The sequence below is a fragment of the Abramis brama genome (genome assembly GCF_963993115.1).
Source record: "Abramis brama genome assembly, chromosome: 17".
Classification (NCBI taxonomy): Eukaryota; Metazoa; Chordata; class Actinopteri; order Cypriniformes; family Leuciscidae; genus Abramis; species Abramis brama.
The window spans coordinates 10,794,202-10,820,063 of NC_139979.1; the positions used below are offsets into that span (position 1 = coordinate 10,794,202).

General features: G+C 38.6%; 1 protein-coding gene across 2 annotated transcripts; it reads left to right on the forward strand.

Annotated features, from left to right (window-relative positions):
* Positions 1-1,211: 1,211 nt before the first annotated feature.
* Positions 1,212-20,784, forward strand: stk40 (serine/threonine kinase 40). 2 transcript variants are annotated; one of them, XM_084089901.1, is made up of 12 exons: positions 1,257-1,451; positions 2,480-2,512; positions 4,171-4,297; positions 4,672-4,757; positions 5,714-5,857; positions 7,055-7,279; positions 7,722-7,774; positions 11,702-11,817; positions 14,724-14,868; positions 16,382-16,501; positions 16,741-16,825; positions 17,301-20,784. In XM_084089901.1, the coding sequence occupies exons 2-12, from the start codon at positions 2,507-2,509 to the stop codon at positions 17,517-17,519; spliced, it is 1,326 nt and encodes a 441-aa protein (XP_083946027.1). In that variant the 5' UTR covers positions 1,257-1,451; positions 2,480-2,506; the 3' UTR covers positions 17,520-20,784. The 2 variants fall into 2 exon arrangements, with proteins under 2 accessions (XP_083946028.1, XP_083946027.1); XM_084089902.1 differs by lacking the exon at positions 2,480-2,512 and having other exon boundaries at positions 1,212-1,451.
* Positions 20,785-25,862: the final 5,078 nt, after the last annotated feature.

Below are 25,862 nucleotides of genomic sequence, written 5' to 3' on the forward strand. Positions count from 1 at the left end.
TATATATATTTAAAGCACAATTAAAATTTGCTCCAGAATGTGTTATTTTGCAGAGTAATATTTTAATAATGACACAAATAACTATATTCTTAACATTTTAAATGTATTGTTATTCCAGTATGATAAGATATGGTTATTTGAAGGAAAGTAAAGACCTAGAGGTAATCACCCTAAGTCCAGATATTAGGTTCATGTCCTTGTGAAATTGTCCTTGCAGTCTTTTTCAATACCACTTTTTCTTTATCAGGCATGGATACTAGTAAAGTATGATTCACAGTCTCCACTCCACACACCGTGGGTTGGCCAATGTTTAGCCACAGGCTTATAAAAGTGTTTCATGTGGTTTAAGGCAAAGGCCATGCTGAGTCAAGACAGGAAGACAGCACAGCCTTAAATCAGTTACTGCCCTTTAAAAACACTCTCTGTTTGACATGCAGCGCTGCATCAACCCACTAAATTGAAACTTAATGTTGTGGGTGCAGCTGTTTAGTTTGGGGGATCTAAAATTGGATACGATCTCGAGGGTCTTGTGCATGCAAGAACCCCCCGCTCGTGTGAACAGAGGTACATCATTATTTATCTATTAATTTACCCTTTAGTCTTGGGTGAAATCCTTGTGCCATGTTTATTTCCCCTGGCACTAATGTCTGAGATAGGCTACGTCCCACGGCTTTAGCAGTTTCTTAAAGTGACAACATTTCCACTTTTATATTAAACAAAGAAAATCACTAGAATGTTCTTTACACAAATGCAACATTTTATTTTATTTTTTGCAAAATAATGGCATTGTATTATGACCCATAACCTTTAAAACCACCTGTCTGCAGTACATATTTAAATATGAATAGGCCTCTGAGCATGTTAATATTAATCTAAAATAATTTCTTACATACATAAACTTTGTCCGTTTTGTAACTTGCTTTGTTCCAGTATACTCAAATTGGTATATTTCGTTAGAACTGCTTCATACGTGTCTGAGTGAGTTCTGGAGATGGACTGATTTACATTGTAATACATAAAATTATTATTTTATTCCAAAGAAATGCACATTTATCAAAAACTGACTCGAGTTATGCAGTAGTACTCTACTGCTCAATTAAATAGTGTGTACGTTTATCATTCCACACCAAGCGAAGAATGCCAATCTCAAGAACGCACGTAAGGGGGCGGGAACTCCAAAGAACATTTTCTATTGGCTGCGCTGCTCCGTCACTCACAGCATGTGCGTCATTTCCGTTGTCAGGTGGTGCTGCTATGGAAAGATGTGATCAGTTGTCCTAAGAAGGCTTTTCCCTCAAAACCTCTGTCGGTAATCGTGACATTTCTCCAGTTCGCGTGAAACAAATCGCTTTGTGGTGGAGTGTAAATGTCGGTGCGTCCCTGCTGAACATTTAGTCGGCCAGAAATGAGTGAGAATTAGTCTACGACAGAGGATTCCCTCGGCGGTTTTGGTAAGTTGTTAAATGGCCCGTCGGTCGGTTGAGGAGATTTTCACAGTCTGTTAAAGGGACACGGTGAACTCACTGGCTTTGTGGTATTTGATTTTGTCTTGAAATGCACGCTTTTGCAACGATTCAATTGTCGTCCGGTTAAATTATATGTTGAGATATTGACTATACAAGCAAGAATACAAATACAAAATAAGCAAGTTTCGCTCGCAAATGCTAAGGGGAGTCAAATAGGCTCGTTATTTTAAATAAGTGCACGAGCTTTTGTTTTCTTATACACACTCATTAAGTCATTTATACTAGTGGTTATTGTTATGAATTTCCTTGTAGCTGTTTGACAGCGTTCGTAAGTGTACGCCGTGTACTTTGTTGTGATCACACTGCAGTGCTCCTGTCTCTATTCCCTCTGCTGTTGTTTAACTATAAATGGAAACATTAGTCACTTGTTTTTACACACCACAAATCTTAGACATCCAAATATCAAACAAAACGTGTGCAAAACGCGCATCTGATACGGGTTGCATCAAGCTGTCAGCCGGTGCCAGGTTCTAAAGTTTGCATGCGGTGACAGCTAGCTAGTATATTTAGATCTTATAAAATATTAAGATGTTCTTCTACACTGTGGATCAGAGCGTTTAAATCATGCAGGGATGATATTTCACTTCTCCAATGACTGTGATGTGTGCATAATGCCATAAGATGACCACACTCCATCCATTCAGTTTGTTGAATGCAAAGCAGTATGAGTAATCTTTCATATAGCATGGTTTCATCATCAGCATGTTGTTGTTAAAGGGACAGTTCACCTAAAAAAAAAAAAAAGATTAGGTCATCTTTTACTCGCTGTCATGTTGTTCCAAACATGTATGATTTTTTTATTTATTTCTTCAGTGGAACATAAAAGGAGATGTTAAGCTGAATATTAGGCACAGACAGCCTTGGTCACCATTCATTTTCATTATGTTTTTTTCCATTCAATTAAAGTGAATGTTGACTGAGACTGTCTAGTGTCTCCTTTTTTTGTTCCACAGAAGAACGTCATCCGGATTTGAAACAACATGAGGGTGAGTAATTGACATCCTTCCTGAGAATTGTATTTACTAGCTCGGAAATGGATTCAATATTGTGTCTTTGTATGCATATGTGTGTCAGTGAGAGAATTTCAACCACATTCATGTTTGGCATGACCTAAAATTTATTACAGATGGTTTAATACCAACCCGTAGATTAATTATTTTCCTTTCAGGTTGCAGGTCAAATTTTCAGTCTTGGTGTTTTAAAGATGTCGGCTCTCCAATAATGCATGTCAAAAGAGTTGATGAGAAAGCAATCACGTCTCTCGCCCCCGTCTGTCACATTGTCAACAGTCTGGGCCCAGAAAGACAAAAAGCTGTAAACGTGTAAAATGATCTGCGATAACAGCCAACTGTACCCCCTCCTACGTCCTCGAGACAAGCTGTGTGCTCTGTTGCAGAATTACATTTGAATGTCTATTTCATTCAAAATTACAATTCATCTAAGCTTATAGCGTAAATGTGAATCACAACTGTCTGTTGTAGCTCTGAATTCAAAATGTGGGTGCCTTTTTAGCTCTGCTTTGCATGTATTCACTATTAGAGCACATCGATTGATATTTTATTACTTGGATTTCATGTCCAGTCTCTGTATTGTCCCTTAATTTAAACAGAGTTGAGATTGATTTTGAAGAGCCCAGGGGGCGCAGAACTGCCCGCGATGCTAAATGCGCTCCCCCACCCCCTGTTCGCATTGTGATATGATGTCTGGAGGTTGCGTGTGTCATGCTACCATTGGTGTCAAACAGCAGCATTTCATATTTCTGACAAATTGCTACCAGTGCAAACCCCAGGGCTTGTGTGAATCACACTATATCCGTCCATAGCACCACTTGACTTTCTGTAGGACCACAGAAACAGTCATCAGATTATACAAGAACCCTTTATCCAACAAAACAAGCAGGCGTCCTCTGAAATAATTATCTCTTTATCGTAAATATTTGTCCATAATTATTGCACTTCGTCATGTGATCTCTGAACATTTTTGCTTTCGAAATGTTCCCTGTTACAGACCGTTCAGTATGAAAATCTTGTAATATGCAGATTACGCCACAGAGATTTGCAGATAAACCCATGCAGATTAAGGAACGGAAGGATTACAAATAGTGAAAGGAGGAAAAACATGAATCGCAGCAGCAGAGTTCAGAGTTCCTCTTTATTTTAGTTAATTTGAGCTCCATCAGTGCTCAACGTTTGCCTTTCTCGAGCAGGTTGTGGTCTGTGGCACCATTTGTAAATGGACTTCTATTGTCTATTATGGATGTCACATAAACAGTTCACACCTGCTGCTAATCTTTGCTCATGCAAATGCATGTGGATCTGATGGGTTGCCATTCATACAGGGGCAGAGCTGTTAATGGCGTCTCACTGTTTGGAGGTGTCAGGGAGGGCATGGCTTTTGCTAGATTTCCTTCCCCCACCTGTTATTTGCCCTCTTTATAACTCACACTTTTTTTTGGCAGTGTACCGAAAGACCTTATTGGGTTGGCTATTGACCCTCAAGGCAAGAATGCAATGAATGAGTGTCCTAGGGTTATATTGTTTGGGTGCGCTTGAGTTTTGTTTTTAGTCAAGAAGCCACGTTTGCATGTCAGGTTGTTTTTATCAATTGCGTATTGACGCCGACTCAATGTTTTTGGCCTTTTCAGATCTGCAGAATGTCCAAACGCCGTGCTTCGGAACGAGGGGCCGGAGAGTCATCTGGCAGACCCAGCAAGCTCCTTTGTCCTGGGATATCGGGCAACAATGCTAAGAGAGCCGGTCCCTTTGTTTTAGGTAAGCCACCCAGGGTAATGCAAGTGAATCTTCAACACTAGCCCAGCCCTATCTTTTTGTGTTTCTATTCAAGCAAGAGAAGGAGGAGGTATAGACTCCATTTGGAAGCCTGTGTTTGAAAAGAATTGCAGGAATGTTTTGGATTGACTGCTTCACTTCTGAATCCGCAGGTCTTTCCCTGTATGTCACTATCACACTACAGTCTTGCCTTTGAAATGCACCCGTCACAGTTGGAAGTGGCAGTGTGATGTGGTGCAGGGCACTGTAATGAGAGTGTTTATGATTGGCTTCAAGGGGGATTGCTGTGCTCTGCACTGACACTACCTTTTGCATCTTTTCACACTCCTTTTCTCTATCCCTCCCCATCTCGACAGGCCCACGGCTGGGAAACTCTCCCGTGCAGAGTATAGTGCAGTGTTTAGCCAGAAAAGATGGGACGGATGATTTCTACCAGCTAAAAGTGAGTACTCTTTTAGGCCTTGTTTACATGGTCTTAACATCAAATGGTCAGGTGATCCTTCACAAATCGTTCTAATATGGTGATTTCTTCTTATTCTCAATGTTGAAAAGGATTGCTTAATATTTTTGTTGAAATAAACTTTTCAGGACATTTTGATGAATAGAAAGTTCAAACAGCATTTACTTGTATTTTATTTAAAGTTTTTGCTGCCCCTTTTGATCAATGTATTATCTTTTTATCTGACCCTAAACTTTTGAACGGTATTGTGTATGTATAAGTGAAATGTAATTGTTTATTCAGTAGCTGCTCTGGATTCAGTAAGTTCATTCAGTGATTGATCCATCAGACATCTTTCTGAAGATCTTGATTAATTGGGGGGAAAAAATCTATATTTTCTACCTACAAAAATGTTGATCCATGTTCACTTGGAGATCAGATCAACAAATTTTTTTGACAGTCTCATTCTGTATCACCTCACAAAAACGCTCCCACGTGATTCAAACGTGTCCTGACCAGGGAAGTGAGACTGCTTCTGAACACAAAAGCCCCTGTGTGTCTAACTGTTTGCATGAACCTTTGACCTGCCTCAACAAATCTCTACAATCCTGTCCAATTGATGACCGACTCTGGTTCAGAGATGACCATTAAACCTTTTTGTTTATGAACCCTCCTGTTACTGGAGGGGCTTGACTGAAATGTGATTGTCAACCTTTTGACCCTACTCTTCCATGCCCATGAGTCTAGTGTCTCTCAGATCGTTGTGCAGATGTGTTGAAGGACATGTGAGGGACTTATCTTTGTCTTCTCTGAAGATAAAGCCTTTAATGGACCCTCTGTATTGCCTCAAGATTGTTGATAGCTTAGTATTCCATCACATTGAAGATAAGAGACCCCCAGGAAGGTTTAGAACAGGATCTAGTGGCGTGGTGTCTTCTTACCTTTGACCTTTGTTGTAGATTCTGACCCTGGAAGAACGTGGGGACACGGCGGGAGAGACACAGGAAGAAAGGCAAGGCAAAATGCTCCTGCATACGGAGTATTCTTTACTGTCACTGCTCTCCAACCAAGAAGGAGTGGTTCACCATCACGGCCTCTTCCAGGTAAGACCAATTAGGAGTAGCTCGTGTAGAATGTGTCATTACAGTTTTTTAATGACTTGTCAAGATGCATTATTTGTGCAGCTGCTGGAATTGTTTGGTATCTTGTACATCAGGAGTGGGAAAAAGTAATTCATTGCATCATGATTCTTTCTCAAGTGGTTCTGCTTTGAGCCTAACAAATAGTATTTATTAATTATAAATCATTATGAAAAAACAAAACAATTTAGCATTTACACAGGATGAAATGTATAACACAACTGAAAATTGATCATCCACAGAAAACGTGCTGATTGATCTCAAAATATACTGTTTTGCTATAATGGTGCATTTAATTTTTTTCAGAGCTGAACCATCTCTTCTATTTTATATCTCTTTTTTCTATTTCTATTGTTGGATGAGAGTACACAATCTGCCTTGACTCACCAAAGATTTGTCTTTTGAAATTTGAAATGCATCAACTTGTTTTGGAATCTGTCTGTGACTCTTTAAATCAAAATTGAATCGATTTGAGACGCCTAAAGATTCCCTCCCCTTGTGAATGTCCTCAGTCTCACAGCTTAATTTGTTCCTTCAGTTGTTTTCATTTTCATCACAAAGTGCTAGCAGTGACTCACCACTTACTTTCTCTTTGAGATGCTTTTTCCCCTCCCTCTCTTGCGTCGGCTTTTTAACTATATCATAGACCTCTCCTTTCTTCCCTGGTGAAAATCGGCTGCAGAACAAGCCGTACTGTGCTGTCAGGGCCATTCATTGAAGCTTGCAGTATTGATTGGTTTATTATAGCTTGTCTCTAGAGTGGGCCAGTTAATTATGGATCGCCTCTTATGTTCGGAGGCGCAGTCATTGCAAACACAAACCACACTGCCGATCGATTTGTGGCCCTCATTTGACCCCGGTCTCAGGTGACCGAAGGAGGGCTTTTATCATTCAAGCTGTTGCACATGTCGAGTCATACAGGAGAATCGCCGCTTTCCTTTTTGTACCACCAGTCCATTAGCGTCATCTTGTACGTGAAACACAGTATTTTCTTCTCCAAGCCATTCAAAAGCTTAATGGTGCGGTTATGTATCAGTTTTCTTTTTAGACACTGTTAAATGCACTGCTGGGTCGGCCGAGGCAAAGTCTTTTATGCTGTCCCTGCAATTATTGTCTGCGCAAAACTTTTATAATGCATTCTCTTTCACTTTTCTGTCTCAGGACCGATCCTATGAGATTGTCGAGGACATGGAGGCCAACAAAGTGCGGAAGATGAAGAGACGAATCTGTCTGGTGCTCGACTGCCTCTGTGCCCACGACTTCAGCGACAAGACGGCCGACCTCATCAACCTGCAGCATTATGTCATCAAAGAGAAGCGATTGAGCGAGCGCGAGGCCATCGTTATCTTCTATGATGTGGTGAGAGTGGTGGAGGCGTTACATAAGGTGAGCTGCCATGGTGAACTGGTTTTAAAGCCAAGACCAAATCAAAACCGGACGCATTTCAAATTTTCATTTAAGTTTTTTTGAATCTAATATTTATTTTCTATATCAGCTTTTTCGGATAGCAAAAATATTTATTTTTTAGCTACTATTTTTTTTTGTGCTATGGTTTCTGATGGATAAAATGTCCTGCAATTTTTTTTCTTTCCTCATTGAATTAGTTCTGTTTGTTGGGAAGTTTGTCATATTGCAGAAGTAAAATGATTGCACATGACATTTTTTTTGCTGATTATAATGTGTAAATCACCTAAAGTAATGTGGTGAATGATGCATGGTATTTATCTGTAATATAATATAACGGTGATTGTCAGGTTGCATGCTGTCCAACTTGTAGCCCATATCTTCTTGTATATATTGTAACCGTTCACTGTTCTTACCATTGTAGAAGAACATCGTGCATAGAGACTTGAAGCTTGGAAACATGGTGCTCAATAAAAGGTAAGACGTCTTTCCTCTTCCTTTTACCTGCTGACGCTGTGCTAGTGGTGTTTTCTGTGCGCTCGGCTCTCTGTTGGGGTTTCATGGAGCACCGTCTGGCCTCATTGACCCCTCTCCTCTTGAGCTCTTAGTGCGAGTGTGATTCATCCCCACAGGCTGAAGAGGGAGGGGAGGGAGCAGCGGGAAACTATCCCAGTTAAAACGAACAGGCATGGAACGTGCCCCCGGTTCATTCCCTGGAAAAAAGGAGAGGGTGATAGAGCCAGGGAAGGGAGGGGGGTGGTAAAACCGCACATGCTAGCTTGAAGGCATCTGATGTCGGCAAGCGTTGTGAATCAGATAGGTCTAGTGGAATTCCCAATCCCTCATCCATAAAGACCCTCTCCAAACACCATATGTGCCGTGTTGCATGTGTTTCTGCCGTGTGTGGAATGGGAATGCTTCTAAAAACAGCTCTGTTGTCTTTGCCATTTCAACTGTCCTGAGGAACGAGAGAGTTACTGACTAATTGAAAATCCTCAGTTCTGCCTGTCACATTTGCCAGTATGTGTTGTTCGCCACTGAGTTCTCACATATTGTAGTTCGGTCACATAAGTGCCCAGCTTGTCTAATTATGAAACCCGTCACACCATATAAGCTCAGTGGCATGTGTAGAGAGAGGAGGAGTGGGTCTAGTTTCTTTCATCATCCTCTCTCTCTTCCTTGTCTCTTTACAGGCAACTGTACTTGCGTTCTGGCTGGTTGAATAGATGGTATGCATTATGCAGCATTTTTTGCCATTAACCCCTTCAAGCCCACAGAAAAACAAAGCCTACTGTTTTATTATCTAAAAATGCTTCTTACTTACACTACCTTTCAAACGTTTGGGTCAGGTTTTTTTTTTTTTTTTTTTTTGTTGAAAGAAATAAGCAAGGATGCATTAAATTGATCTACCTTGACAGTAAAGACTTTTACATTGTGAAAAAAAAATAGGATCACTGTTTCTTTAAATACACTGAAGACTGGCGTAATGGCTGCTTAAATTCAGCTTTGCCACACAGGAATACATTTTACAATGTATTTTAAATTGTATTCAAAATTGCAAACATTTATTTTTATAAACATTAAAAAACAAATCAACCCCAAATTAATATTGCTTGGGAAAACTTACCCAGATGCAATTCTAAATTTTCTCAGAAAAGATTTGTCAAGTTATGAAATATGAACATTGAGTAACACGTGAGTTTCAGTGCATTTGTTTTTGCCTGGTGTGGCAGTGCATTTGTTTTTTTCTCTTTTTTTTTCCATCTTAATTTCTTGCATGTGCCATTGTTGAGTCAAGCATTTTACGCTTGTTCCATGGGAGTCAATTAAAAAGACTGGTATTGCATTGATGAACAGCAAAAGAAAACATCCACACGTATGCACACTTGTCACTGGACCCTATGGTGATGAAACCGAGCAGTCTGGTCTGTCTGCTTCAGTTCAGCAAGAGAGCAGAACACTGTGTCCCAGCTGGAGATAATATAGCCCTCTGCCAAAGGATTCATAGCTCAGAGCTGAGTCACACTCATGTAACGCTGGCAGACCCCTCTCCCCCCCCCCTCGCTTTTTCACTCTCCAAATACCCTTCTGATCCGACTGTCTGTGTGACCCTGCCCAGCCGGCAGACTGTTGGATTTGGGTGGAATGGAAAGTACTCGGTATTAGTCATAAGTGGTCCATGATATGATACTTGGGCCTTCGAAAATGACTGCTGAATGTGGTTCTGACATGTAATATCTGTGGAGCTTTCTGCATGCTGCAGAATCAACCTGTGAAGGCTTTATCCATCAGCATTTTGTCAGTAACTGCCATGTAGTGCAGAAGCTTCTCTCACAATTCACAAGCGTTGGTACCATCATTTCATACCTCCTTTCCCTACTTCATAGCTTACACACTCGGCTCTTTAGGGAGCACCATATGGCTGTCAACATTAAGGCTCTATAAAAGTGAACAAACTGCCTGATCTGCACATTTGCTTTCACTATTAGCTTTGTTCCTCGTACAGCACAGATTGCCCAAGCAAAGGAACTCCAATACTAAACAATTGCATCAAAATCCCACATTAACCTCACCCAGCGAAGGCAGTTCTGACTGGATTTCAACATTGAGACTTCCTCTTGCGTTTAAACCATTTAACTTTTCCCATCAACAGGGGCTAATTTTAGCAGCACTGAGAGACTGGGAGGCTTCTGGTCTCTTCACTTGAGCAGGAAGAGGAGAGTGAGCAATGAGAATGTCCTGAGGAGAAACACTTGCTGACTTTTTTTCTTTTTTTTCATTTTTTTCATGATGAAGTCAGATAAAAGCTTCCATTTAGAGAAACTATTATGAAGATAAAAACTAGCAGGAATTAGATGCTGCATGTAAAGAACGTCATGTAAGACAACCAGTTTGTGACATTTAGGAGCATGTCATTTGAAAATATTGCCACCATGTGAAATTGCCCTGAAAAAACGACACAGTCATCTCCATTCAACGCAAAACTTTTGAATATTATGTATTCAAATGCCTTGAAACGCACAAACTTTAGCAAATTGTCGATGAGTGTGAGATATCTGGATCTTAGTGGATCCAGTTAATGCGTAAAAATATTGTTGCATTTGATTCATTTTGTTAAATTGACTATTTATACACCATTAAAAGTAAGCTGAAATTGAAAACTTAAACAGATTATAACTGGTACAGATGCTGTGTAGAATGGATAGCGTTTTTTCACGTAGTCCATTGTGACTAATTTCAACTCTCTTTTCACTTCTAATCTAATTTAATCATGACCCTCCTTTTTAAATGAAGATGGTAATGAGCCTTAAACCAGTAAGAAATTCTTCTGGGAAAAACAAAGCTTCTGGAACGAGCCTGTTTGTAACTGTTAGGCGTAAGTGTGACAGTCACTTTCAGGGTGTGAAAGTGAGAGCGTAACTGGGGAAGCATGGGAAAAGAGGATGTAGCTGAGAGATGTAGCTGTTGTGGTGGATGTTTTTTTTGTTTTGAATGAAGGGAGATTACAGCTCTTGAGTGTGTGAATTCTCACATTGGAGGTCCCACAGTTCAGCTCAGTCAGCTGACGCGTTAGTTTTGCTCATTGTAAATGTGAATGTATTTTTTAAATATTTCTCTGTATGTTGGTGTGCTTGTTTTCATTGCATGCCTGTCACTGAAAAAGTGCTGTTCTTTCCTTTCTGAGGTGCAAAGATTAGTCATCACCGAGCTTGTGAGAAGCCACAGGTGACTCACTTGTTTGTCAAGTGCAGTCACGGTGTGTTCTGTCATGTTGGGTTCTGCTTTCTGGAAAGGCAGAATGGCTCCCTGCCATAGATTAGATTTAATGACAGAGACAAAAATATCAAAGGCATGTTTGCACAGATGCAAACATGACTCACCTAACAACAGTTAGTTTAATTTTGATTTTGCATATATAGTGTAAAATTGTGTGTGTATGTACGTACATGTATGTATTCCACAATAATCCAGACAGTAGAAATGAATTGAATACAGAATTTGGAGTGGCTCTTTGAGGGGGAATCTAACAAAAACATAAATATTTCTGAATCAGATTGCAATACAAATTTCAAGAATTTAATTTATTCATTTCATTTTCATAAAGAGAATTGATGCCTTTTCTTTAGACAAGATAGATTGTCATGTAATGAAAATAATGTTATGCTGCAAAGAAAGGGATAGTTCACCTGTCATCATTTACTTGCCAAAAAACTGATGGGCCTCAAAAACTGTCCCTTTAATATTTTCTTTATATAACATATAATTTTGTCTTTTTTTTGTCCTTTTGATTTCGTGGTAAATTATGACCTTTATTTCACAAGCTGTCTTTTTAATAAACAGCGCGACTTGGAATTCTTGGTTGGTTTTTTGACGTCATCGGCATGTTGTGTTTGTGTGCTCCAGGACCCATCGGATCACCATCACGAACTTTTGCCTTGGCAAGCATTTGGTGAGTGAAGAAGATCTGTTAAAGGACCAGCGAGGCAGTCCAGCCTACATCAGCCCAGATGTCCTAAGTGGTGAGAATCCAGCTTTTCTCTCTGTGTGTGTTTATGTGTGTGACTCACATGACTCACCCTTCATGTCACCACTGTAATCAAAGCTCATAAACCCAACCACCTACACGGCCCTAATCAGGACAGCAGTCACAAACCGTCAGCATGGATGAGCAATAGTTACGTTTATTAAAGTCATTATTTGTGTTGTGTGCCGCAGGACTTGACCTGTTAGCTCAACGACTCGATACCAAAACTCTTCCCTTAAGCTTGTTACAGATAAAATTAACTGCGGTCGTATCACGAGGTTTATCTTTCCAAACAATCTCTTTCTTTGTGGAACCGAAGTTCACTCAAGTGATGTAATTTCAGTACATGAGACTCGCTGTTTATCTTGAGTCAAACATTTATGTAGTCGAAAGAGGTATATGTATATTTATGTAGTCAAAAGAGGAAATATTTGGACCTTTTATATAAAATTTCTAAAAACATGCGTTAAGAAATACTTACGTTGGATGTCTATGGAGAATTGCACGCTTACCCCATGGAACTTCATTATAAGTACATTACTGTCAGGATTTTTTTTTTGGTTTTCACAAACTTAAATGTGGCTAGTCGATATTGTTTTTGTCAGTGTGCTACATATGCTGTCAATTGTTTAGCTTATGTTTAATTAAAAATATTACTAAATATTTATATTCTTAAAATATAAAATATTCAGGGGTCTTCAGCAGGCCAAATATTGTATCACCAACAATTGTTATGGTTACAATTAAAGTTACTTTCAAGCCACTAGAAGCTGACATTCAGCTAAATGTCTTGTTGTCCCTCCCACATTAAAATGTATAAAGTACAATTAAAATGAAATGCAATTATATGACTCTCTTTGTTTTTTTGTTTTTACATGGCAAAGCAAATTTGTAATGAAACAGTTTACAAAGTATGTAAATAAATTCATATAGCTTCAAAAACCTGTGCATCAAGGCATCACAGGCTTCTGTCTGACACCTAAGTCTATTCCAAAAGGAAGGTTGCCTCCTGAGATACCTATTTTTTGTTTTGCCTAATTCAAAGACGGCATCAGCTTAGTGAAAAATTAAATAAAGCATAATGACACTGATAATTAAAGGGATGGTTCGGAGTAATTTCAACCTAGGGTCCTTTGCTCCATGACCTCGAGCCAAACACCCGTTGTTGCTGAAAACGTTTTTTTGGTATATCCAATTTTTTTTTTTTTTTTTTCTGAAGTGTTGACAACTTGTGTATACAACTAATTGTTGCAAACTGGTACTACCAACAAAATATTAGTGCATTCCTGGAACTGGGCGTCGTTTCACTACATCCTTGTGCATCGCTTTCTGCCAGGACTTTTACGGGCTTTTCCCAAATCACGGAAGTGACTTTGACGTCCGGGTTAGCGGTAGCATAAGCCATCAGGCAAGTGTTATTTAAATAAATGATGAACTTACAAACTTTCCAATGCCTCGTTTTATGAGTACAGAACCTATTTGTACCACTGCAGAAGTTTGGTACCATTCCGGGCATTATTAGTGGGGTAATTTACGAGATACAACCTTGGATCCATTAGCGCCTACACTAAGCCATTCGGCTGATATCTCTAAATAAGCTCTAACTTTAATAATGTTCGACCAAGGGAAAAAAAGCTTCTGGGGGGGTGTTTGGCTCGAGGTCATGGTGCAAAGGAGCCTAGGTTGAAATTACTCCGAACCATCCCTTTAAGTACAAGTATGATTAATTCAAAACTGAAATGTCATTTGAAAAACTGTGTGCAGAGTGCTATTTGTATGAAATGGTTAAAAGTCCCTGCTTTCAAATCTTTTTCGTTTAGTTGATGCACTAGCTAAAATATCCGACAACACAACCTTTCCAAAACTGTCTTTCATGTGTTTTCTGGGTTTTTCCGAGACCTCTGTGGATGTAGGCTCTGGTTAGATGGTGCATTCCGAGCATGCATGTTAAATAGAGGTGCAGTCGAGCTCTTGTTTGTGGTCTCCATTCACAGTAAAATGACAGAAAGAAACTGGGAGTAAATCAGCCGAATATGACAGCAGAACAAAGGGAGAGCTGCTTCAGTGAGTCATCACAATGAGTCATGCAGAGAGGAACTACTCTTCCTGCTCTCTCTCCCTATCTCTCTCTCTCTCTCTTCCTCTCACTGTTTTTCCATCGCTCACTCTTTCTCCCCCTCTTTCACTTTCTCATGCGTAGGGTCGAAGTAGAAAGAGAGAATGTGTACATTACAGAAAAATATACCATGCAAATCAAGTTGTTTACCAAACAGAAACCTACCCAATTAACCCCTCTTTTAAAACAAGCTCCCATGACTCATTTGTACTCTTCTGGCATTCTTTTGCCCATTTATGGTGGTAAACAAACCAGTATGGTGAGTGTGAATAGGTTTTGGGGGACTATATAACATGCTTCCAAGAGTGTCACCGTCTTTTAAACACACCATTCATAAGTTTGGGGTCAATTCGATTTTTTTTATTAATACTTCAGCACGGATGCATTAAATTGATTAAAAGTGACAGTAAAGACATTTACAATGTTATGATTACAAATGTTACAAATTATTTCAATTTCAAATAAATGCTATCACGTTTTTTTTAACAAAAATATTAAGGAGCAAAACTGTTTTCAACATTGATAATAAATAAAATAATTTTTGAGCACCAAATTAGCATATTGGAATGATTTCAGAAGGGTCATGTGACACTTAAGACTTGAGTAATGGGTGCTGAAAACTTATGTACGTACTTATCTACGTACTTATGTATGTACTTATCTACATACTTATGTATGTACTTTTGTAGCGTTTGATACTGTGCCAAGAGAAAGTTCGAGTCTGATTGAATAAGCAATCTGTTGTAGAGCTGCCTGTTGAAATTGCACTTTGTGTTCCCATGTAGGTCGACCGTACCGTGGTAAACCCAGCGATATGTGGGCACTCGGTGTGGTGCTGTTCACCATGCTCTACGGCCAGTTCCCGTTCTATGACAGTATACCTCAAGAGCTCTTCCGCAAGATCAAAGCAGCAGAGTACTCCATCCCTGAGTGAGTCTCTCCATTATCTCTGTGCTTTGATATTAATCAAATGTGTTTAAACATGTTAATTAGCAAATATTGTGTTGGCCCTAGTTTAAAAGGATAGTTCACTCAAAAATATAAAAAAACACACTTGTTCACATCGTGTCAAGATTTTCATTAAACTGTGACTAAAATTTTCTTCTTTTCCGCACTTAAAATTGTCATATGACATATGCCGTAGTATAAATAAGGAATAATTGATGATGGGCTGTTGAATTTTTAGAAAATAATGCACACCCGAGGTGGTACATAGACCCACACATAGTTGAATATACAAATAAGGATTTTGCAGCGTGTTTAATACTAATAGTAATTATAATGAAATCAATTTCACAAGAAGTAGTGGAGAAGTTCATTTGCGGGTCATTGCATGTTAGCATCCTTGTTTCCATAACGACGGAGTCTAGAGAACATGTGCCGTAACCGGGTGTAATGCGCGTTTTTTTTTTTTTTTTTAAACCATGTCGAGCTCATGTCCTCTCCAGATATGAAAATGGTATCAATGGTTCTGTCCAGTAACTAATGATGAACGTAAGGCGAACTACACAATTTAATTTGCTCACACGGTGCGATGGACTTAAAGCAGTATGCCATGACCGACAAATCCTTGCTTTTAAAGGTATAGGCCTATTGTTTTTTGTTTTTAAATTTGGATAATCTCTTAATATAATATTCCATACATTGTCAGAGCTTGGTAGACGGGTAACTATTATATTTGTAGATTAGACAGTTATTAGTAGTTATTAGACCGATTAATTAATAGATTATAATTATTGTTATTTATTATCGTTTATGAAAATGAATCATATTATGCATATTTAGTGCTAATAACAGAGGCTAGAGAGAGAGAGCACAGCATCTCTAATAGCGAAACTGTAAGTTTATCTGCTTCAAGAACAGAGCCATTATTACCTCGCTAGTGAAAAATGTCATGTAGCTTAAAATTTAAGTGATAGACTTTAAAATTTAAGTGATAGACTTCATGGGGAGGTGGGGTTTATGACTTATACTGGGACCAACCTCCGGGGGCGATCGAGACGCTTTGGCTTCACTTTTCAGTACTTGTGTGGCACACTTGGTCCATACTGTATGTGTACGCTTTTGAGTGGGAGCGAGATAGAGTATGTGCTACATAATAAAACAATTTTGTGGCAAAAAACATGGAAATAATTTGCCGTTTTTATCCTGTTGCTTACTATATTTATTTGGTTGGTCAGTGTTGTTGTATTTATTTATTTATTTATTTATTTTTGCTGTTGTAGGCTGTAAGGACCTTTTGTAATAACTGAAATCATTTGACGAAGTGATATGGAACTGTAATGCGGTCAACACCTGCCTGGAACTACTTTAGCCGTGCATTTCCCTGAAAATAATTGCACACCTTAGAATTTTTTTTTTTTTTTTGCGAGCTATTACTTTCAATGAAGTCTGTGAAATGTTAATGGAAATGCTTATGCGTCTTTGTCTTTTGTTTATGCAGGGATGGGCGGGTATCAGAAAGTACGGTGTGTTTGATCAGGAAGCTTCTGGTGCTCGACCCTCAGCAGAGGCTCACTGCCACCGAGGTGCTCGAGTCTCTGAGCGCCATCATCGCATCCTGGTGCGTCTCATCTGATATGAGATCAGCTTTATAGTTCCATTTTTAGCTAAGAGTTCTTGTCAGAGTTCACATAACTTCTTAGGAATTCATGTAATGGGTGGTGTCATGTTGGGTCAGCGATGTTGTCTCGCCACAATTTTTGCAATCCATTGCAGTTTTCAATGATGCATTTAAAGCTCCCTTGGCTATACAGCTGAAAATTTCTATTTGTCATTGAAAGATTTTTATTTTTTAAACAGGCAATCTGTGTCCTCGCTGAGTGGCCCTCTACAAGTGGTGCCAGACATAGACGATCAGCTTAACCACCCCGAACATCTTCAGGAGGTCAGTACCACTCGTAGGAATTACAATTATATGAAAGTTTAAGGGTGAAGGGCCTTTTTTATGAAACACAAGGTTCACAGGTTAACTTAAAATTATTTGAAATAAAATATATTATTATATGGAACCACTGCTTTAAAACCCTGATGCATAAATTGTTGCATTTAAATGAATGGGACAATTTATGTATGAAATGATTTGTTAACATTGTACATGTTTGTTTTACTTGTGTTTTATAAATAAGGGGCAAAATTGTGTAGTGCCTCTTGTAGCTCTGAACGAAATTGTAAAAATATATTTTCAAACCGGGTTAACTGAAAGTCCCACCTTAAACTCACACCATTGGTTGGTTTGCTCTGCTTGAGAATCCTACCAACCTGACAGCTGGGATTGAGAATAATAGGAATTTACTCTTTAACTAGCATTACTATGATGAGGTTCTTACTGGCTCTGAAACAGTCTTTTATTATATCCTCAGGCGAAAGTGACAGAGGAGTCGTCTCAGTACGAATTTGAGAACTACATGAGGCAACAGCTCTTGTTGGCAGAAGAGAAGAACACTATACACGAGACCAAGAACTTCCTCAGCAAGAGGCATTTCGGTAACGTGCCTCCAGTGAGGCGCCTCGGCCGCGATGCACAGCCCATCAGTCCTCTGGATGCCGCAATACTGGCCCAGCGCTTCCTCCGGAAGTAGCACCGCCTTTCTGTCCGTGGGCGGTGGTCACCGGGAGTGGAGCGAGCCTCCGAACTAGGCGCACACTTGTATGTACGTTGTGTGTGAAAGAGTGTTTGTGAGTACGCAGCATGAGTCTGTCAGACACAAACAAGGGCCAAGGAACAGCTCAGTGCTCTGTTGCTCCATTCATCCACACAGGACACAGACTCTGCCTATGGGCGGCACAAAGGTCTAATGAGACTCTGACCACCAACACCACCTCCACCATGCCAATCCTTGCCCAAATCTCTCTCTCTCTCACACACACACACACACACACACACACACACACTTTCAGCAATACCCCAACAGAATCATGTAGCAGATGACACACAACCACCCTTCCCCATCCACCTCTCCCCCAGCACTTTCTACAGAAATGCCTCAGATCACATGATCAACCCTTTCGTTCTGTTCCCCTCAACCAGTTTGTCTGTTCCGCTCCCATCTGCATCTATGACTGCAAATCTACCTCTTACCATTTTTTCTATCTCTCTATTTCCTCCTTTCTTGGTCAGTTTTTAACAATGCTATCCGTTCTTATGAAAGCAGGACTCCTTATGTTGAGGGGGAGACAAGCACAGGCTCATGAGCATTAGCATTGTGGTTGTGTAACTATTCTGTGTCAAAACCAGTGATTGGTTTTTCCTCAATCTAAATAAGCTTTTCCCCCTCCTCTCCTACAATAACAGTAGCATTTTAAGTAAGATTATTCTCTTTTTTTGCCATTTGAAGATGTTAAGTATACGTTAGAAAGCTAATAACCTCATATTACTGAAATCATAGCAGCGCATGTTTCTCATTCCTCTATTCGAATGGGTTTCTGTTGGCAGCTAGCATCTGTGTCTAGATGCATACAACCAAAAGCTTAACTTGGCATCTAAACCGGCGTTACTGGTACGTTACTCTCCCCTTTTGCTTTCGTCCAATCAGAAGGCAGCATAAATATCAAGACCACCATTTCCTGTGCATTCCCCCAACTGTAAACAGAAATGTACATTTTAAACATGTTTTATGCCACTACAACGGACTCTCGAAAACTGAGCTGGGTGGGACAGCCATGGATATTGGTGTGTATATCACATAGGGACTCTTTGCGGGGCTGTGCTTGGAAAAAGATGAGGTATGGGACAGCTGGTGATGGGATGAAACTGTCAGGAAGCAGGGCGGCTGAGCCGGCAGTCATGCGGAAGTCTAAGCCAAGATAAGCCCTGTAAGCACAGCCCTTAAGCCCTCCTTTCCTTTTGTTTTCCTCCATCTATAGCGCTCACCCTCTGATAGCATGCCAAGCCATCAAAGTGCATCTTCTGCCATGTCCTCTATCTCCGGTGCTTTCGTTCCCCACACAGATTTCAGCTGCAGCTCAGGGATCGAGGATTGGCCGCTAGGGAACGTTTTTGGCCACCGTGATAAGAGAGAAACCAATTGCATAGGGGACTGTTTCTTTTTGTTTTTCTTTTAATTTTACTCCCTCAACAAACCCCTCATTTCATGTATGGTTATTCAATATTTCAAGCTCATCAGGAAGGAAATGCCATCAAACTCACTCCTCTTAATCTGTTTCTTTTGTGAGAATTTTTGCAAGGAAACCGATTCTTAATCTCATTTGACTTTTCCAATCCCATTTAAGCTACCCCATTTGTATAAAGCATAACTGTGGGATATCTAGCCTTAGATTATCGACAGATTCTCAACCATGAACAGTGAATATGTACTTTTGATGCTAGAATATATCTTAGTATACTAGGCGGTTGGCTTGCATGGACCTGTGGCTTAGTTTGCAATGCCTTTATGTCTGGCTCCACTCATGTCATTAGATGAAAAGGTCATTCAGGACTGTAGGTCTCTGAGCTCATGACTAGCAGCTTGACTTGTCCTTTTTAATCTTCACTTTGATTTCCTCTCTCAAAGACGTAAAGCCTGGTAGTACTTGCTTACCTTTCTGTTTTCCTTTTAATTTATTTGCTGTTTTAATTAATCTGCCATAGTAAATGTAGAGATCATATATCACTCGAAAGCATTGCTGTGATCTCTCACGTTTTTTCCCCTTCTATCTTCAGTGAAGGTTTTGTTTTATTGACTCTCTTTCCTTCTTTTTTTTTAAATTCTTGAATAATTATTGCAACAATCCTGTCGGTATATTAAGCTACACTAATTAGGAGACTGACTTTGCATAGCTCTATTTTAAGTCAATGTGCACATTAGCATGACATGTAGAATCGATGTAGAGTTTATCTTGCGAGGTAAAGGATGATACCGCACTCTGGCCAGTGTGAAAGACATCGTAATGGCGAATGGGGGCATCAGTAGTGCAAAACCCAGTACAGGGTATTATTATTTTGAAGAATCACACCAATGTTCCACATAAGCCACCTTTGAAAGCATTAGTTTTTCCCAGCTCAATGTGAATTTATTTGGTTAAAAAGCAGTATTGTAGTGGATAATATGTGTGACTTGATGGAGAGGAGCTATTTGTGAGCAAATCAAAGTCCTTTCCATAGACACAAAAAGGAGTGCCTCAAGGCTATATACTAGGTCCGCGTAGAGTTCTCACAAAAGCCATTATATCATAGCAAATCTGTACGGTTGCAATATGACTGCTGTTGATGTGGTTGTGTAGTCTGTACCCAAAACCTAGATGAAAGAAATTAGTAAATTTGTTTAATATGCCCCCTACCTAAGTGACTGCAAGTGCACCTCCCACCCCCCCATCTTGCATAGACAGTTTTGTGATGTCCAAATTCTGTCTGCAGCATGAGAAGCGTACTTTGTTGAGCTCTGTATACAGTTTAAAAGCAATTAGTGCATGATTCTAATTAGCAAGACGTGCCATAAGATGCAGCAGATATTTGAGTGAATGTGGGTGTTTTGCAAATGATGAATACTCAAACACAAAGACAGTGCAAGGGAAGATACTGAACATTAAGTTTGACTTTGAATTTCTTTTCTTTTTTTTAGGCCACTTTGTGCAGATGTTTCATAAATTGGGAGATTTCTCTTTAGAATGGTTACTTTTTTTGCATCTTTTATTAAAACTGGAAAATCTAAATCTGATGTAAAACGAAACATGATGAAACTTGCCTGAACGTTTGATGTTGTAAGCTGCTTGGTTAGAATGGTGTCAAAGAAAAAAAAAAATGGGTAATTGTACAGAGATGAAAAACAAATTTGTATAAAAGACATATTTTTGTACTTCATCAAATCTCTACATGCATGTCAGCAATAAAATTTGATATGGAAAATATTTGTCTCTCTGTAGTTGAAGTGTATATGTTTTTTTGTTTTTTTTAGACCAGTATTATATAAATATATATATATATATATATATATATATATATATATATATATATATATATATATATATATATATATATATATATATATATATATATATAAACAGTATTTCAAATAATATCTTCAGTAATAACAGTATTATACTTTGTTCTATTTGAAATAATCACTTTTTATTCATTTTAATTCCTTCTCAATGACCTTTCATTTTAAATAAATGTAAAATCTTTTTTTTTTTTTTTTTGCATTTTAGATGCAGTTCTGTCCTCTTGTGGTAGACGTATGAAATGACATCCACGACTGTCTTCTCAGACTATCTTTTCTGAATTAAATTGATTTGTTTGGGTGAAGTGATAGAGAGCAGTTCCAAAGTGTTTGTTTTAATGTCATCCAGACTAACCTTTAAGATATCATTTTTTATTATTACAGATTCTTGTTAAAATATATATATTTATTGGTATTTTGGTATTTCTTTTGAATGTTCTTTTAATCAGTTGTTCAAGCATCTGTGTTTCCCCTTTTACAGAAGACTTTTATTCAAGCACTTCGTGTGTGTGTGTGTGTGTGTGTGTGTGTGTGTGTGTTAATCATCTGAACGTTTGTGTAGATGTTGGAGCTCTTAGGTTGCTGCTCACTATTCACCTTGATCTCCTGTGTGCCAATTTTGTGTGCCAGAATAAGCTTCAATGTGGACCAAACCTTATTAGTCAAAGACCTGGACACATAGAACTATTTTGAAGCAAACCATATCAGTCCAACACATCAAAGTACATCTCCCAGAAGAGTTGCAAAACCAACTATAGCCTACTAATACTTTACAAGCCATTTTTCTGTTGAAAGCATATTTTGATAGCAATCACTCCCCTGACATATTCAATGCATGTGTCCTCCTGTTTTGTTGAGCGATTTGAACAGCAAGAAACATTCACAATGTACACAAGGCATCCATATGAGCTGTTGAACAAAACTCTGCTCGCAAAGCAAATTCTTCAGCTGTTTGTGTTCATTTCGCTGTGCCTGTCCATAGTGTGCTCAAAACAACACATGGAAGTTTACATGTGAGCTCTCCAGAGCACAGTTTAGAACATCCTTTATTGATGATCTGGTTTGTTGTGAAAACATGCTCAGAATACGATATGTGTTGGACCTGTTTCTTTATAAGGCTATTGTAACAGCTCAGGCTGCTTGGAGTTAATGTAGCAAAATGGAAGTGTTTGATGAATGATGTTACTGCAGCCCTGGAGTTCAGTACTAGTTTTACGACTCAAAATCACCTTTATCCAATGTGTGAACCGCTACGCCTCACAGCAATGCCCACATTAAAGACAGAGAACAGTGCTGGCAAACTCAAAACACTGGGGTTAAATTGGAGACATTTATAGCGAATGCTTTGGTGTGGGTTGTGAAAATCTTGTGTACTGCAGACATACAAGTTTCCTATCTTATAATAACCATTCTAGCTCAGTTGGCAGTGGTTTTATTTTAGTTATGTATAAATTACATTTTATATATGTATAAATATATACATAAATATGTATTGTATATACATTTTATATATGTATTCATTTATTTGGTAACATTTAATTTATTTTCATATATTAATTAATTAGTGCTGTCAAATCGATTAATCCAGAGGTGGGCAAACTTTTTAGACCAGAGAGCCACATTAAGTTTTGCTAACCAATTGAAGGGCCGCATACTAAATCCATGATAAAAGATATTTTATTTACACTGGAGGTATGCTTTACACTGAGTTATTTATTTAAATATTCAATTATTTAGAATAATAAGACAGTATAGTGCTGTTACCCTAGGTAGGGCTGATCAAATTAAATCATTTACACTGAAAAATTACAATTGCATGAAATAATGTAATGAGATTGTTTTAAATATACAAATAAGAAACGTTGGAAAGAATGATACTTTTAAACATAACACTAAACCACCAGTAGGTGGAGGCAGGCGACCGTCTTAATGAGCGAGGCATTAATTCGTTCGTTCGTTCAAACTACTGATTCATTCAAGAATGTTTATGAATGGGTCATTGAATCTTTGACTCAACCGATTCGTTCAAAATGCTGAATCATTCAGAAATGAAAGCACGGCTTACACCGTGTCCTCCTAACCAGACGCGATGCGATAAGATTGCAGCGGCAAATAATTTTTCTGTCCACACTAGACGCGACGCGACTGCGAGATGCTAAAAATCAATCAAAACCCACAGCCAATCAGAACAGCTTGTGGGCGGGCTCTGGCGGCAAGTGCACAGCAACAGAATTTGGAGCAGCTAAACATAAAGTTCATGAAGAGGGAATCTAATTAATGCAGAGACAAAATCCACCTGAACTGCTTTTCTGGATACCAGTTTATATAGGGTTTCCCTGCTGTGACGGAGTTACATTATAGCTAAATAATTTCTGACTGTTTTAAAGAAAATGCTTTCAAGGAAATCAATTAATGAAAAATATATTTTTTGATTTCTAGTAAATATAAAAAATAATAATAATAATTTAAAAAAAGCCTGTTAATCCTCGACTGTCAGGTTTCACTGTAAAGAGCAGTGTGAGAAATCTTAAAACAACTATTTTGTCTTACAGGTATGGAACAACTTAAGGGTGAATAAATTAGGTAAAAGACCTTTGGGGGAACTCTCTTGGTCTATCACATGTGCTTTCATTCCTCTTGAAAACATAGCTTTGGCTTTGACAGGATGCAGGGGATTCATGACAGGATACATTTGTTTCCCCCTCTGAGCAGCACTGGAGTTTTGTGTTGTGTAACTCCCTGAATATCTGTCTTTCTCAGTGACAGCTGATCTAGTATATTGTCTCTTGAGTAAAGTTTGACGTCGTAGGGTCTTACAGATTTCTATCAGACCATACTTGTACCCAACTGATCTCATATGATGACATGATGATGTTCAGTGGTCACTCACAGTCACTAATCCCCAATTTTTAAGTGTAAGCAAGAACATTCGCCTTAAATAATAGTCTTCTTACTCTGTTGAATTAGGAAGGTTGCCAAGCAGTAATTGAAGTCTCTGTCGTGATCCTCCAGAGAGGATCATCTTTGTTGTCCATTCCATTCTTGACTCTTCCCAGTCCTCCATTCTGGGGCAGTACCCTCCATCCGACCCGAGAGCCCCATTGATTCCATTATCCGCTGGATGAGATCCAGACTCTGCTGTAGTGGAGGACGTGCTGAGTAACCTGCTGTGTCTCTGTCTCAGGGGCTTTTGTGTCCTTGACCTTGAGCGTATGTGGTATGACCGCTCTCACTGCTTTCCCAAAAGCTTTGACACTGACTTATCTGCCACCCTGTAAGGACTGAGCCTGCATGCATTATGTGTATGTATCTAACAGAGCCTCACGGCCCACACGTTTCTTACATGTTTGTTCCTGTATTAAAATCCAAACTTAACTTAAACCTCATCTATGAAATATTTAAGTGTCAAGTGCTTTGTGCTTTGTTTAATTAGCTCTAAAATAATGTGTAGCAGAATAGCTGAATGATATAACATGGTGTTCATTATGTATTAAACAGTTCAAAGCAGATCAAAACTTTAACATAGCTTACTGTACAATATTACACACTTCACCAAGAACATCAAATCACTACCATGAAACAAGGTGCGTTGTCATCTATTATTCTTTTTTTTTTTTCATTCAGGCTTTTCAAGATCACTTGAAAACCTTGCATGAATGGGGTACACGGTGTGTATTTTTTAAAGTATTGGTGGCACTACGTTTCATGTTTTTTTTCTGTTGTGAAAACTGTTAAATATATATACAACAAAGGTTTTTTTTATTTTATTTTTACCAGGATCGGCTTAATTTATATTCAGTTCATTGTAGTATTTTTATACTGTTCTTTTATTAATAACTGATTAACATATAAACAAATAATTATAATAACAATAATAATAGTAAAAATTACTTTAAATGCAACCCACTGTGGTACTAGTTTTTGCTCACTCACTTAGTTTTCAATTTTAAAATGTCTATTTAATTAACAAAATCACATGAGTCAGGGCTACATTGTATTTAGTGCCATAAATTATAGTAACAAGTTTGCAAAAATTGCAAGCCTAATGTAATATGCAGCAAAATAAACGGCTCGTGTAGACAATCAACATTTCTGGAGTTTTTTTTTTTACTCCATTCATGTAAAGTGCTATATTTTAGCAGAAACTGTATCTTTCTGAACTCGTCACAATCCAGGTAGGCCTACTCATTCTCCTAATTCTTTTCTTGCCATGTCTGCTTATTTCATGTGTCTCCGTATATTTGAGAAATTGAAAACAGGCTTAGAGTGAGGTTGTCTTTCTGCACTTGCCTGCTTACTGTGAACATCTGGTTTTGGGGTGAGAGTGACCTCTCATTGGGAACCCATGTCTCCTCTGTCAACACTGAGGGATGCCAGAGCTGAGAGATGGACAGGGATGCCTATATAACTGCATATGTACACGTGTCAGAGTTTATGGCCTGAGTGTTCGGTATCCTGAGTATTCTTTTTCTTTTTTTGTTCCTTTTTTTGTTTGTTTAAGGACCCACTGGGAATTTTCTAAAATGTTCTTCCTGTTCTGGGCAATCTTAGAAACACTCAGCTGCTCAAAATATGCTGCTTATGAGTATTTTTAATGCATAAAACATGATTGTGTTCATGAATTATATTAATAATCGTATTATCAATCATGTATAAGTCTCCATTATATTCTGGTCCCTTCAAGTTCATATAGGCTAGAATCACTCCTTCAGTGTGAATATATGATAATTTTATTGTCACCCAGGGAATATCTGATCATTTTGAAAACTAATAACATATAATAATAGACTGCGTGTTTTTTTGGATATTCACGTCCACAGCACAAATTGTATGGGATGGGTAATGCTGAACATTTGTATTTAGGGTTAGATGTTTATCCAAATGTCCAGATTAATACAGTTCCATCATGGTTACCTGGTCATTTAACAGCAACTCTCTCTCACTATCTGCAAATCTCATTGAAATCTAAATTGAAATTTAGAGGTT

Excerpts from the sequence above, each read along its gene's own strand:
- stk40 (XM_084089901.1), top strand. Across the intron at positions 7,280-7,721 it reads TGGTGGAGGCGTTACATAAG|AAGAACATCGTGCATAGAGA; the intron begins GTGAGCTGCCAT and ends TTACCATTGTAG. Across the intron at positions 7,775-11,701 it reads AACATGGTGCTCAATAAAAG|GACCCATCGGATCACCATCA; the intron begins GTAAGACGTCTT and ends TGTGTGCTCCAG.